This window comes from Brachycentrus maculatus, unplaced genomic scaffold, assembly GCF_059751285.1.
Source record: "Brachycentrus maculatus isolate JH-2025_06_01 unplaced genomic scaffold, ASM5975128v1 h1tg000261l, whole genome shotgun sequence".
NCBI classification, from domain to species: domain Eukaryota; kingdom Metazoa; phylum Arthropoda; class Insecta; order Trichoptera; family Brachycentridae; genus Brachycentrus; species Brachycentrus maculatus.
Window position 1 is genome coordinate 539,326 of NW_028281012.1, and position 15,675 is coordinate 555,000.

Genomic DNA, 15,675 nt, shown 5'->3' on the forward strand with positions numbered 1-15,675 from the left:
CACTTCTTTAACATTTCGAAACTCTTTGCACTGAATCTTTGCACGTTTTTATTAAAAAAAAAATATGCAAACTCCTTGATGCAAAGCTGATTCCATTTTCAAAATTGTAAAAAATGACAGAGGCAGATTTACTCAACATAGCCTGACTTTAAATGTCAAGCTTTGGAAACTCGGATGACTGAAAGCTACACTCAAAACGTATCTCACTAAAAGTCTTTCCTGAAACTTTTTGATCACGGTAGTAATGTTTGTAAAAATAAGGTAAACAATTATAATTCCATAATATCTAATTGTATTCAATAATATGTTTACCAATTATTATCACAAATTTATAAACTTGCATATACACAACGTAATTTAAAATACCGCGCATATTCTCAGTAACAATTTATAGTTTATAAGATTTATTGATCTTATGTTCTTCTTTTTCTATAAAAAGTTTTTATTTTTATTTATTACAATTGTAGTATAAGATGTGTAAATAATGTTTTGTATATTTGTAAAAAGATATCTAAGTGTGTTAATAATAAAAACTTAAGTCAATACAAATAACACCGAGGGTAAAAAATACAGTTTTAACCAAACGCTAAACAATTAAATACAGTATGTTTGTATACCTCATCAAGGATATATAATATGTACAGTTATATATATATATATATATATATATATATATATATATATATATATATATATATATATATACTTTTAAACTGGTTTTTTTACAATTGTAAATAACTTTTGTGCAAATTGTGATTTTTTTGTGAAAACCTGTATTGATTTATTGCCGACCTCTGTAAGTTAAGAAATGATCTTTGTAAATTTTTTAGTGTTATGGTCACGTAGCATAAACGGACAGCGAGAATAGGAGTTTTCATTCCATCTACCTAACTCTGACATGAACATAGTCATGTATGTATATATAAAATTATAAAAACTTTTCCTAAAAATTTCCATGAAATTAGGCATAGCATTTACTGTGCTTATTGTAAATTGATATATTGCTGTAAAAAGATATTAATAAATTAACTAAGTTCACATATACATATTCCTGTACATAAGGAATATAGTTTGTATTTAAGAACTTATATGGAAAACACAAAAATCTAAAATTTAGAATTGATAAATGTATATATTTAGAATTATGTACATAGATATTACTCAAACAGATAGTATTAAAGACAAACATCTGACATTTCCAGAATTTCAATTGTATTATATATCCAATATTGTTTAAGGAATTGTTTTGTATTTCCAATACCCTCCCCCTAAGTTATTTTAAAGCGGTTCTATCAGATATTATTCTTGCTAATGAAGAATTTGTCATGAAACAAATGATTCCCTCTCAATGTGAGATGAAGTATTTAGTATTGCATGGTTTTTATAGATATATTTTTTATCATCATGGTGTATTTTATTTAATTTTAATTTTTACTTCAACATCCTTCATTCTCTAATTCAAATTACATTTGGAGTTTTACATTACATTAAGATTTTTTCCAAAAAAAAAAAAAATCTTATTTAGTGATAATAAGGAAACCCAAATGATTGTATATATTTTTTCCTGTGGCCAACAACTTATTAGTTTAAAACATGTAACTTTAATTATGTAAATAGTTAAAGATTCCCATAGAAATATTTAGATTATAACTAAAAATATTAATTCAAATCTCTAAGAAGATTAAACTTTTAATTACTGTGTACATATAGATGTAGGTAGCTATTTTTGTTTCATAGTTTGGGAACGTTACTTCGAATAACCAGTGAAAGCATTTATATTTTCAGTATTGTTTATATTTCTCTCTAAGTGAAATCATATACGTACGTATACTCGTATGTCTAAGTTGACCAAGTATTTTCTGGCAAGGTTATTTTTAAGAACATAAGTATGTACATACTTCAAAACTAAATTAATAACTCATCACCATTGTAAATAAATTATGACTCTTACTTTTAACTGTCCATAATCAAGCTAATTGATTTCCTCTCTATTGTAATAGATATTCAGGAGTAAGTGAATATATTAGGTTGGGAAAAAAGTAATTTCATATTTTTCGCTTTATTACAATGCTTTATAAAAAGTGTTGCAATCATCCGATTTAATTCAAGTATGCGGTGTTCTGTTTGATAATTAGTTACCAAGGAGAATCCAACTTTACAATACCCCTTTCGTAGCAGCCTTTTTTCATTGGAAAATAACTCGGCTAATTTTCTCAGGCCTTTATTGAGGTCAAATTTGTACCCCCAAGCGCGTTGGCCATAGACAGGAACAGATAGTAGTAACTAGGCGCTAAGTCCGGACTATAGGACGGATGCATAAGAACATCCCATCCGAGCTCCCGGAGCTTCTAGCTCGTCATCAAAGATGTGTGTGGCCTGGCATTGTCCTGATGAAACACGATTCCTCTCCTATTCACTAGTGCTAACCTCTTCTGTTCAATCGCCAGCTTCAAACGGTTGAGTTGTTCACAGTAGAGGGCAGAATTGATCGTTCAGCCATAGGGGATCAGCTCATAGTAGAGTATACCCTGCCAATCCCACCAAACACACAGCAACACCTTCCTGGCCATCAACCCTGACTTAGCCATGGTCTGGGTCGCTTCGTTGGCTTTTGACCACGATCTTTGTCGCTTGACATCTTCCCACTTCTCCTTACCAGTCACCATCCACTTCAGAAATGGGTCAATATTGATGCGATTCAGCAGCGATTCGCAGATGATTCGCAAATTCGGTCCATAAGGTTATTTGTGTCAGCTCATGTGGGACCCAAACATTGAGCTTTTTTTTAAATCCAGCCTTCCGCAAACGGTTCAAAATAATTTTATGATCAATATTCAGCTCCTGGGCGATGCTACGACTGCTAACATAACGGTTTTAATATTTTCCATGATTTATCGACATTTTCGACGACAGGCCTGCCATTCACCTTCACTTCACCAAAACGAAACAGCTTGAACCACTGTTGTGCAGCACAAACCGAAAGAGTATCGGCCCTGCATATATGGCAACTTTTAGGTCGCTTTCAACATGATTTTCCCTTTCAGGTAGTAAAAATGTAAAATATGATGAATTTCTTCCTTTGAGGCCTCCATACTGACGCATGATAGTTCACAATTGAACCGACCAAACACAATATTGTCAAAGAATGGTTTGTTGTATACACTCACACCTTTACAACACCGTATGATTCAATGTGATCAATAAGGAGATATACTTAGTTGAAAACAAATGGCGCGAAATACGAAACGATTTTTTCCCCAACCTGATATAATTGGTAGTACATTTTCAATTTGCTATCTAAAACTATTATGTCATGGGGTTTATTTAAAAAAAACTGTTAACACTACAAGTAGTTGCTGTGAAATATAATATTTTAACTTAATTTGGAGTAGGAAAATCACATTACATCACTATTGTGTAGTATATTCAAGATGAATACATATTACCTGTTTTAAAAAAAAATGTTTAAAATATTTTCTATCGGGTCTTTATCTGTAAAATCTTCATTTTTCTATACTAGCCACTTTGCATATCTTTTATTCGGTGTCAAATTTCAAATCTAATTTAATTTAATAATATTTAGTTATATGTATTACCATTCAAAAATCGGTTGTTCATTTGTCTATCTATATGAGTATCATTTTAATAAATAGTAAAGAAGTGAAACACAGCACATACATAGCATTTATGTGTACGGACTAAACATTATAAAAATGTTTAGTGCACTTTTGACATATGTTTTGTTCTGGAAATTTCCACAGGCAGTCTCATCATTGAAACAGCGGCGAGTAGGTACTTTTCTTTCCATTCCATCATATTCCAGAACTTACACTATTTATTTATACTTTTTTATAATTTAGATGTGTTTTTATAGGCTTAAAAACTCTTTTTTTTTAATGATTTCAATATCCATTTTTTTTAAATCTTAAAAATGTCTTGCGGAAATACTGAAGATTTCATAGGTAAAGACCTATTGTTATTAAGTCAGTGTGTATATATATAGATTTCTCGAATACTACTTTAGTTAAGGTCATAATTATTAGCAGATTGTTTTGAACAAAATAATTCTAAGAATGAGTAAGAAAGTCATTACTGCATTTTTTATTGTTGAAGTGGTGACTCAAATAAGAAAATGACATATTTCAGTAACTCGGATATCAAAGCGCTTGCTTCAAGTAAGTCTTGAGTAAGATTATTTGCTAAGAATTAAATAATAATATCCTCACAATGTAATCTCATATCTGATAACTTTTGCTTTTGGGCATCTTTTTACTACTCAAATGTATTTTAATTGTGCATTGAATTTTGTTTTCGAGAAGCGTATCTTTATTAGGGTGTTATTTACCCATCACAATTTTGTAATATTCAGTGTTATTTATCACCATTGGATGTAATCAATGTTTAGAATGTCAATAATATTCATGTTGTGGTTTCCTCTCATCGTAAATACCAAAATTGATGTTTGATGTTTTATCTGTCATAGTTCTTACTTAAAATTGATAATATTGTTAGCAGAAAAGTGGATTTATGAATTTTATTATCATTTCTTTAATTTTGAGAAAAAGTTGATAAAGTTTATGCAAATTGAAAATAAAATATTGCTATGTGAACAATTTTACTGTTGCTTCCAGTATATTAACTTAAACAAGGGCATTTTGCTGTTTAAGAGGTACTTCGATATTGAGAAATTCAATCACACTCTGTTTAAACTGCGAACACCTATAATTAATTTTGTGAATATCTTTAAAATAACCAATTCAAAAATAAAACGGGTGAAATGAATGAAAATTATACACCGAGTGCCCAACATCCAGGAGAACGCAATGCAAGGCATTGAGCTACATCACAAAAAAATTATTATGTACCACATTTTTTATTGGAGCTTTAGCAAAAAATTTGCACCATAAAATCAAAGTTTTTTTAAAATTTGTCTTTCGCTGTCTATGGATAGATCATTATTAAATAAAGCTTTTAGTAGTAGATTGAGATTTCTCAATCTAAATAGATTTGGCTAATTGATGTTTGTATGTACAAAAAAACAACTCAATTACTTGCGATGGAAAGTCAGCATTTAAATTATAAACACTCGCAAATAATTAACATATTTTATCAATTTTTTTTTTCAGGTAGGCCCATAAGTCCTTTAAATTTGAAATCACATTTAATCAAAACTTCAAATCATTCGAGGAATATTCATTATAAAAATTATATGGGAATAATGTTTTCAATATAACGTCATCTAGATGTGAGCTGTTACAGTTACATTGACATGTAAGTGAGCTGTGAAGTCATTAATGACTATGCAACAAATAACATCATTGAGTCATCAATAGGCCTCGAATTTGTGTTTGTTTAAGGTAACCCCAAAGTTAAAAATCTATTGGAGTTGAATTCGAACTTTGTGGTGGCTAAGAAATGATTCTTCTTTGAGAGATCACTTTTGCGGAGGAATCCTGACGAAACATTGACATAGTCATGTTAAAGATATAAACTGTCTTTGAAAAATTCTGCAAAACTAATGTAAAAAACTCGGTCATTGCTACATACCGTTCCATGTTAACTGTAACTAGTAATGATGCCACAAGCTGACATAGATTTTCACTTTGATCTTTACAATTTGTGGCACTCTACTAGTGATTTTATTAACTTGTATTACCATAATTGTGTTAATGTTCTTAATCAAACATCATTAGTCTCGAAGTTGTATTTAATTAGTCTTTAAATTCTCACATCATCTGAATTTTGTAAAGAAACATAGATTTTTCTTTATAATTACAAATAGAAATAGTTGGATTCTCACTAAAGGACCGTTGATATTTAAAAATTGACACCGTGAACTAATTGCCAAATTATTGTTGCCAAAAAACCACTCTGCTCCAGTGAACCGCTAAATGATGACTAAATTTCTACAAGCCCTCTTGGTTTGTACCCCACTCACATCCTACCATGCGTCATGTTTATTTATTTCAAAATTCTGAAGACTTATGGGCCAACTGTATAACCATTCAAGAAAATGACTTAATTGTAAATTACAAGTACATGTTATTACAAATAATTGCTAATACATCACTTTATTTATGTTATTAGTAATGTTACAATTTTGCAGAAATGCTTTGTATCTTAAAGAGTGTTTATCTTTTTAAAACCTATTTTTTTATTGAGAGGTTATAAAACAATTTTTGACACAGAGAGGGTCATAATCAAAATGTCTGGACAGAGGAATGCTTGTACAGTGACAACAATATATAATCCTAACGGTTTGCATTTATAAATATAATTAAATTATTTTACTAAAAATCCAAAACTTACAATTATCAAAATGAAATATGAATTCGGGATCCAATTTCTTAAAAAAATGGTATTGCATATTAACACCTTAATGACCAGTCCCGGGTTTGCGTGAAAAATTGAAGTGACTGCTTAGGACCGGTCTCATGATATCGCGGGTTTATAAGTGGTCGAACTCAATGACATCTATCGAGTAGTCAAGACATTTGTTCATTCGAAAATAAATTTACACTAGGTACTTAAAAAGGTTTGTGTCATAGCCACGAGTTGATTTCATGAACGTTTGTATCTCATTTTGTATTCATATCACAATGTATTAATCAAAATTTAATGACTCAAATTTGAGCTGGATTCAGCCCTTTTTAAATCTTATCTCCAGTGTCTGTGATATTTTTTATGGTAAATAATTAGAGAAACTGTAAGAGGTCCTCGGGTTATGCGAATAGTTTTGAGTAATTCTGACAGGGATGTTGATGATATAGACTGGTATGACACAGCCACTCCACGAAACAATCAGAGCTTTTGTGGAACTCCAGGAGTTAAAAAATATCCAGAAAACTCTTAAGAGTTCTTTCCTGGATAGAGGCAAAACCATCTACATTTTAATATGTAGATGGTTTTGCCTCTATGCTTATTACAGATGAATTTTCGGATAAAATTTACTGATGCGTGCAATTATAGGCGTATGTCATACATATACATGCAGTTGTTAAGGTGTTAATAATCGAGAGAATTGGAAATAGTATACTTGTTTGCTACCATATCTACAAATATACATACAAACTTTCAGGACTATATACAGTTAGTTGTATTAGTTTTTCATCCTTTTATAAATATCTTTTAAATGGGGTCAATTAATCTACAAGTTTGACGATAATATTTACTAAACATTCTAATATATTTTGTAATCATGGTAATTGTTTGAGAGCTTTTTGTATGACTTGTTGAATAAATACTTGTGATTGAGTGAATTATGTTTTATTTCCTTATCTCTTTTTATTCCCTTGACCCTTTCCTGCCGAAACATCATAAACATCATTTAGGCTAGATAAAGGGTGGCCAACCCGCGGCCCGCGGTCATGTATGACGAATATATTTTTTAAAATATCAAGTCCTGCAGAATATATTTAAGTTATTAAAACCAATCAAATTTCTGTAATTACATATATTCTGTTGAAAGAAACTCAAATCTCTTACTGAATGACCATTGATAAATTGGATTCAAAATAAATTTGTTTGATTTATGTCTTATTAATAATTTTGATTGTTAAAATTCATAAAAAAATTTACTACTATACAGATACATTTTTCGTTGGTTCAATATTTGTTTTTTTCTCACGTCTGGCTGTCGTAATTTTTTTCATAATAACCCTGATTGTATTTTCTGATTACCTCTGTATTGAAGTTATTTATAATATGTACTTACAAAAAAAAAATTGTATGAAATTCGTTGCAATATATTTATTAAAATTATTACTGTTTGTATGCGGCCCTTGGGAAAATTTTAGGTCATCGATGCGGCCCGGGGTGCAATTTGGGTTGGCCAGGCCTGGGCTAGATTTAAAAAAAATATATTTTCAAATATTTGTTGTATTTTTTAAAAATACTGTGGGATTACCAGTTATCAGGTAAAAAAAAAAACATTTTTATGTGTGGTCAGTAAAATTAAATTTGGATTCAACGTTTTGAGTTTGTTTTTTTTATATACAATTTTACTTTTTTTAATAACATAAAATATAAATTTATTGTTTAAGTATGAGTGTATGGCTTGTCAGCGAATGAGTGACTATATGTTTACTAACACTTGTGCACAAAAAAAATGATTGCATGTTTTTGTGTCAAACGAATTCTTTTTTAAATTATCTAAAATCATTTTGACCTATTATGTCTCTTCTTCTTCTTCATCTTGCTGTAGGCCTTGTGGCCTGTCTTTCGAAGGATTAGCCTATTATGTATTGCTGGAAACATAATCGGATTTGCAAAATAGTTTATATACTTTCACATTAAATCCAAGATATTAGAATTATATAAACACTCCCGAACTACATAAATTACCATGAATAATTATTCCTTGATTTACCACACAAAGTGTAATGTTCCTTCCGGTGAATACTGGTTAACTGATTAGCAAATAAAGCTGAGATGGTTAGTACCCGGTTAGCAGAAAAACTGGTTCAAAACAGGTTTTATTGTGTAATTATCCACCGTTATACAGTCATCTCTTAGGAGTTTTCTTATATGATGGTAATTTAAAACACTACTGGGGTGCTTGTGGCACCAGGATGAAGATGAGTTACACTCATACCTGACCGGCAGAAGCTTCGAGACACGCATTCCACTGGCAAACTGATTCCCAAGGAAGTGCCACAAGGCAGTCTCGTTAGTTCACACCTGTTGAGCATACACACCCATGACATGCCCACATTACAGAACTGCTTGTAGACCATCTTCACCGACGACACCGCTCTCTATGCCACGTCCTGGTCTGCCGACTTGGCGGCGCGCCATCTCCAGAGCGGACTCACCCAACTGAGGACATCCTATATAGGAGACAAGCTGAACGAGTCCGAGACCGAGACCATTCTGTCTATGCAGAAACTGAGGGCGGCCTCATCGCTCAAGATCCGAGTCAGCGGAGTCCAAGTCGAGCAGAAAGAGGTCAAGTACCTCAGCCTGTAACTCAACAGAAAACTAAACTGGAACAGACACATCAAGTACATCCGAGAGAAGGCGACGGTAGCCTTCGAAGCCCTGTCGCCCATCTTCAGACGAACGAGCGCACTATCCAAAAAAAACAGAAAAACACTTAAATAAACTGGCAGTCCTGGTTCCGACCCTCATGTATGGAAGTGAAGCATGGAGTTGGCAGAAGAATAATAAAAGTAAAAATTAATGCAGTCAAAATATGATCTCTCAGATGAATGTGCGACAAAACGATGTATGATAGATATCCTTATAATAAAATATGGAAAGAATGCATGGCTGAGATAAGCATTATCATTTTCAATAAAAATAAGAAAGGTGTATTGAGGTGGTTTGGACCTGTGGAACGAATAAGTAAAGAAGGAATGGTAAAATAAATGTATGAGGCAAATATGGTTGGAAAAAAGAGTAGAAGAAATCTTGGCATGATCAGGTATGTCAAATACTTGAAATCGGTCAAATCAGGAGTCAAAATTATCAGCAGGTGTGTATAAGGAAATGCATGAATGTGGAAAAAGCGAAGAATGTTTGCATAGACAGACTGGTGTGGAGTTCTATTCCTCTGGAAGCAGTGTGATAGTTGTAAACAAGGCTTTTTTGGCACCTAGTTTGTGTGTGTGTAATTTTGAATACAATAATAATTTTATATATTCTCTTGTAATAATGCATTTTTTTTAAATTTTATTTGATCCAGTAGTTTTTTTTTTTATTTGATGATTTAGTTTTAACACAAATTGGAAATGCGGAGTTTTTGAGAGAACTATAAATTCTTTTAACAACTTCGAGTGTGGTTGGTTCACCTTCTGGTTCGAAGTCATGGTATAAATATAATAAACCTTTTTACCAGCGAAATGATTTTTTACATTTTTTCATTTCACTGAATAATATAAAAATCAATATTGCCTTAATATGTCACTAACATAAAACCTTGTAAAATGCGTATTTTGCTATTTTCCTGCACTGAACAAAGGCGGGTAAATGACAAAAACACATCTTACGAAGTTGTGTTGATGTCGCTTTTAGGTTATTTTGATTTTGACATTTGAGTTTCTTCTTCTTCTTGGTGTCTATAAGGCTATTGAGTATAATCAACAGCTGATTTTTCTGCGTAAATTTTTTTTACTGAAAACATATTTTTCTCTATTATTTAAAAAAATATATTTTTCTTTGTTTTTTTCAGCACGAAAAATTGATCCCCACATCATGCTATAATTACATTTTGATATTGAGGCGGGGCTGGTTGATAATTTTGTAAGTAAATTATATAGATGGCGGTGGTATGGAGAAAATGATGGAATCGTTAAGGTGGAGACTGACTGGAGCATTTCGTCGTAACATAACGTCGTAACATCCGAAGCTATGGATGGAGCGCTCGGCTCGGTGTATTGACTTTCTGAATGCTCGCATCGTAACGTGTTACGTTACGACAAAATGCTCCGTTTAGTCTCCACCTTTAGAGATTCCCTCGGAGGATTCAAATTCCGCGATCAAACTCGATATTACACGGAAAAGCGCCTGGGATACCGAGTATGTGGGAAATGAAGGAAAAACAACTATATCGTTGTTGTTTACCCCTAAATTAATATGAGCACTAATAATATACTTAACCTAACTAGTTTAAAATGCCTGGAAGAAAGGACGAAATAAACCCAACTTATATCTAAGATGAAAATGATTGAAATGAAATATAATTTAATGACTTGAATGTTTCATGTACCTGAGTTTATTTACAAGTTAAACATATTGAAAAAACTTAAATACCTTACCTAATTAAAAATGTGTAAATGGAATAGAAAAAAATTACGGCTAAATGTCCTTAATACAGTCCGATTTCACTGATCACTCAAACATACGAGTCCACAGATTTTCCGACAGGTCATGTGAAGAGTTGCGTGTGGTCCACGATTAGAGCCTTTGGTGGCTTCCGGGGTTGGTCCCGTTGACGACAACAAGCTGGTAAACTAGGTGATCGTTGCGTAGACGATTCCGTGATTGGAACCTTAGGCGGTTCCCGGGGTTCAGTCTCGTACGGCCAGCAGCTTGAAGGCTGGGTGCTCCTTGCGATACGGGAATCTGGCGTTCCTGAGTGAACGATGGATGTCCCAGATGCGGCAGTTCCTTTGCGGCTGGAAGGATTGGGTGGCCATGGACAGTACCACTGACACTGCAGTAAACTGGCGTTCCTTGATGGGGGACGATGATGAAGGCGGTTCCTTCGCGTCTGGAAGGCGGACTTAGACGGCTGTGTAGCGCTGGCTACCTCATATCTACCTCAATCTAAACTTATAATTTTTACACAAGGAATCATCAATTAAACATTGGAACTACCTTCAAGAGTAGAAGTTGACACGTTTATCAACTAGGCTTGAGATACAGGTCTGATTCCTGGCAAGGTTGATGTAAAATATAAAGTTAAATTTTACATTGCTATTTCATAGTTCCCTAAATAAAACATGGAGCGTAAGCTACCTCTGCCATATTTATGCGTGTTGCTGGTACATTGATATTATGAGTTATTTATGGACACGTGCGTGAACAAGAAAACGATGGTATAACATTTGGTTTAATTATAAAAGTATTATTAATAATTCTTGATTTTCTCATACTGCAAAACCGCCGATTTGCTTTTGCTGTCAGGCGATGGTGTGGGACTATGACTTTAAAAATTAATTAAAATATGTACTTCTTCATCAATAATCTCATAAATTATGTATATTTTGTTTTTTTTTTACTGACTTATAAATACCTTAATAGCAATCTAGATATTTTTTTCATTTATTTTTTTTAAATTTATTATTTAAATTTTTAATTTATAGCAACCAATTTGGCTTCTAAAATGTCCTATTGAAAAATCTGTATAATGTCATCTGCTAAGCCCTTACTCGCAAACACACAATTCAATAAGCACCGCTGGAGATGTAACACGTCTCTCCGCGTCCGATTTTAAAAAAAAGTTTATTGCTTTCCTTTTGTTTTTTACAATATATTTAAATTTATATATATTTTTAACTCCTTTCATTTCAATAACTCCTTTTTTTAAAACCAAATGATTATTTATAAGAAAAAAAATAATACAAAAATGGTGTTTCAAGAAAAAAATCAATCACGTAAAATGTTACCTGGATTTATAAAAAAATGAGACTTATCGAATACTGGGCCCTGCAATTCTTAAATTCCGAATTCGGAAAACTACTGATCTTAGCAACTCTATGGTATGTAATCCAAGTCTATGTTTTTTCAACTCCCGTATCTGTGTTTTTTTATTTCTCTTCAATAAAATCTTTGATTTTATTCATCAATTTTGTCGATACTGGCGGTCTTGTTTGGCGTTACTTGTTTTCTTGGAACGACATCTGGAAGCGATTACACGGTAATTTACTTTATTTAATCCAAATTTGTGTCCGGGATATTGACGCTTGACTGTCACGACTTACGAAAAACTTTTCTTTTCCAGCTATCATCGGCTAGTCATGTCTTCGCGAGCTATCAGAAGACTACGCAAGGAAAAGGAGCCCGGGCTGGAAAATACCGAATTGAACGAAGAGGACGTGTTTCCTGGTGGCGGCGCGAGAGGGAAAGAACCAGTCAATTCGTTTAGTACGGTAAGAACTTTGTTTTAGTTTCCACATTGTTAGAATAACGCATAATTATTGAACAATTGTTTACTTATAGGGATCGATACTCTTGGTAAGCCACCATAAATATATTGTATATATCAGTATGTTGTGCATTACGGTTTTTTTTCTATTCAAATCACAATATACTGTTAGCTTTACTTTATCTGACTTAAAGTTGTAACATATTGAAGACTTTAGACGGATGAATTTATAACATGGTCAACATTTTAGTTCTGTTTAAATCACAACATATTGTTTCATTGAATATGGTAAGAACTTCTAGAAGTTCTAGTTTCCATATTGTTTAGGATAACGCATAATCATTGGCCAACTGTATGTACTCATTGGGTTGGATTCTCTTTGTAAGCCTCCATAAGTATAGCTTACATATAAGTGTGTTGTATATTACACTTTTTTCTCTTCATATCACAACATACTGTTATCTTTACTTTATCTGACTATTAAAATGGTAACATATTGAAGACTTTAAACTGTTGAAATCATAACATGGTCAAAATTTTAGTTCTGTTTAAAACATAACATATTGTTTCATTGCCTATGGTAAGAACTTTGTTCTAGTTTCCATATTGTTTAGGATAACGCATAATTATTGACCAACTGCATGTTCTCACTGGGTTGGATTCTCTTTGTAAGCCTCCATAAGTATAGCTTACATGTAAGTATGTTGTATATTACACTTTTTTCTCCTCATATCACAACATATTGTTATCTTTACTTTATCTGACTATTAAAATGGTAACTTATTGAAGACTTTAGACTGTTGAAATTATAACATGGTCAACATTTTAGTTCTGTTTAAAACATAACATATTGTTTCATTGACTATGGTAAAAACTTTGTTCTAGTTTCCATATTGTTTAGGATAACGCATAATTATTGGCCAACTGTATGTACTCATTGGGTTGGATTCTCTTTGTAAGCCTCCATAAGTATAGCTTACATGTAAGTGTGTTGTATATTACACTTTTTTCTCTTCAAATCACAACATACTGTTATCTGTACTTTATCTGACTATTAAAATGGTAACTTATTGAAGACTTTAGACTGATGAAATTATAACATGGTCAACATTTTAGTTCTGTTTAAAACATAACATATTGTTTCATTGACTATGGTAAAAACTTTGTTCTAGTTTCCATATTGTTTAGGACAACGCATAATTATTGGCCAACTGTATGTACTCATTGGGTTGGATTCTCTTTGTAAGCCTCCATAAGTATAGCTTACATGTAAGTGTGTTGTATATTACACTTTTTTCTCTTCATATCACAACATACTGTTATCTGTACTTTATCTGACTATTAAAATGGTTACATATTTCAGACTTTAGTCTGTTGAAATAATAACACGTTGTACACTTTAGTTCTTTTATTTATTGTAATCCTTAGCTCTGATCAAATCACAGTGAAAGCTTAAACGCTGTTGAAATCATAATGTAAGCTTTTGCAAATCCTAACATATTGTGAGTTTAGCTACATTTTAAACTAAGTTATTGAAAGTAATTTAATGGAAACTTATAATATTGTGACACCACATTGCAATGCCCACATATAGTTATATTCATAGCTAGGAAGGCTAATGTAATCGTGGAAATTATAATCACCATTGTGAAGGCCAGTCTTGTCTGAAAGTAATTTAATGGAAACTTATAATATTGTGACACCACATTGCAATGCCCACATATAGTTATATTCATAGCTAGGAAGGCTAATGTAATCGTGGAAATTATAATCACCATTGTGAAGGCCAGTCTTGTCTGAAAGTAATTTAATGGAAACTTATAATATTGTGACACCACATTGCAATGCCCACATATAGTTATATTCATAGCTAGGAAGGCTAATGTAATCGTGGAAATTATAATCACCATTGTGAAGGCCAGTCTTGTCTGAAAGTAATTTAATGGAAACTTATAATATTGTGACACCACATTGCAATGCCCACATATAGTTATATTCATAGCTAGGAAGGCTAATGTAATCGTGGAAATTATAATCACCATTGTGAAGGCCAGTCTTGTCTGAAAGTAATTTAATGGAAACTTATAATATTGTGACACCACATTGCAATGCCCACATATAGTTATATTCATAGCTAGGAAGGCTAATGTAATCGTGGAAATTATAATCACCATTGTGAAGGCCAGTCTTGTCTGAAAGTAATTTAATGGAAACTTATAATATTGTGACACCACATTGCAATGCCCACATATAGTTATATTCATAGCTAGGAAGGCTAATGTAATCGTGGAAATTATAATCACCATTGTGAAGGCCAGTCTTGTCTGAAAGTAATTTAATGGAAACTTATAATATTGTGACACCACATTGCAATGCCCACATATAGTTATATTCATAGCTAGGAAGGCTAATGTAATCGTGGAAATTATAATCACCATTGTGAAGGCCAGTCTTGTCTGAAAGTAATTTAATGGAAACTTATAATATTGTGACACCACATTGCAATGCCCACATATAGTTATATTCATAGCTAGGAAGGCTAATGTAATCGTGGAAATTATAATCACCATTGTGAAGGCCAGTCTTGTCTGAAAGTAATTTAATGGAAACTTATAATATTGTGACACCACATTGCAATGCCCACATATAGTTATATTCATAGCTAGGAAGGCTAATGTAATCGTGGAAATTATAATCACCATTGTGAAGGCCAGTCTTGTCTGAAAGTAATTTAATGGAAACTTATAATATTGTGACACCACATTGCAATGCCCACATATAGTTATATTCATAGCTAGGAAGGCTAATGTAATCGTGGAAATTATAATCACCATTGTGAAGGCCAGTCTTGTCTTACAATGTTTCATATTATTAAAAGAAGGGTCGATGATGAAATGGAATAAAGCAAGCTGTGTATAAGATATTAATGAAATTCTTTTATTTTATTTTAAAGGCCCATGTACGCCATTATGTACAGAATTCGACATCATTCAATTGTCCGCTGCGACTCTGCACAGTCGCAGGGATCCGATAAATCCAATGTTCAATGACTGCAGCATAATTAATTCGAGGTATGCCTTAGGCTG

At 32.4% G+C, this 15,675-nt stretch overlaps 1 protein-coding gene across 2 annotated transcripts in view; it reads left to right on the forward strand.

Annotated features, from left to right (window-relative positions):
• The first annotated feature begins 12,220 nt into the window (after positions 1-12,220).
• The window catches only part of Nulp1 (Nuclear localized protein 1), a 22,721-nt gene continuing 19,266 nt past the window's right edge, over positions 12,221-15,675 (forward strand). Inside the window, exons 1-2 of one of the 2 annotated variants that reach the window (XM_088266083.1) lie at positions 12,221-12,361; positions 12,446-12,593. In XM_088266083.1, the coding sequence (XP_088122209.1) occupies positions 12,462-12,593 (132 nt within the window). In that variant the 5' untranslated portion in view covers positions 12,221-12,361; positions 12,446-12,461. The remainder of the gene's footprint in view (positions 12,362-12,445; positions 12,594-15,675) is intronic. The other variant, XM_088266084.1, reaches the window with a different exon arrangement.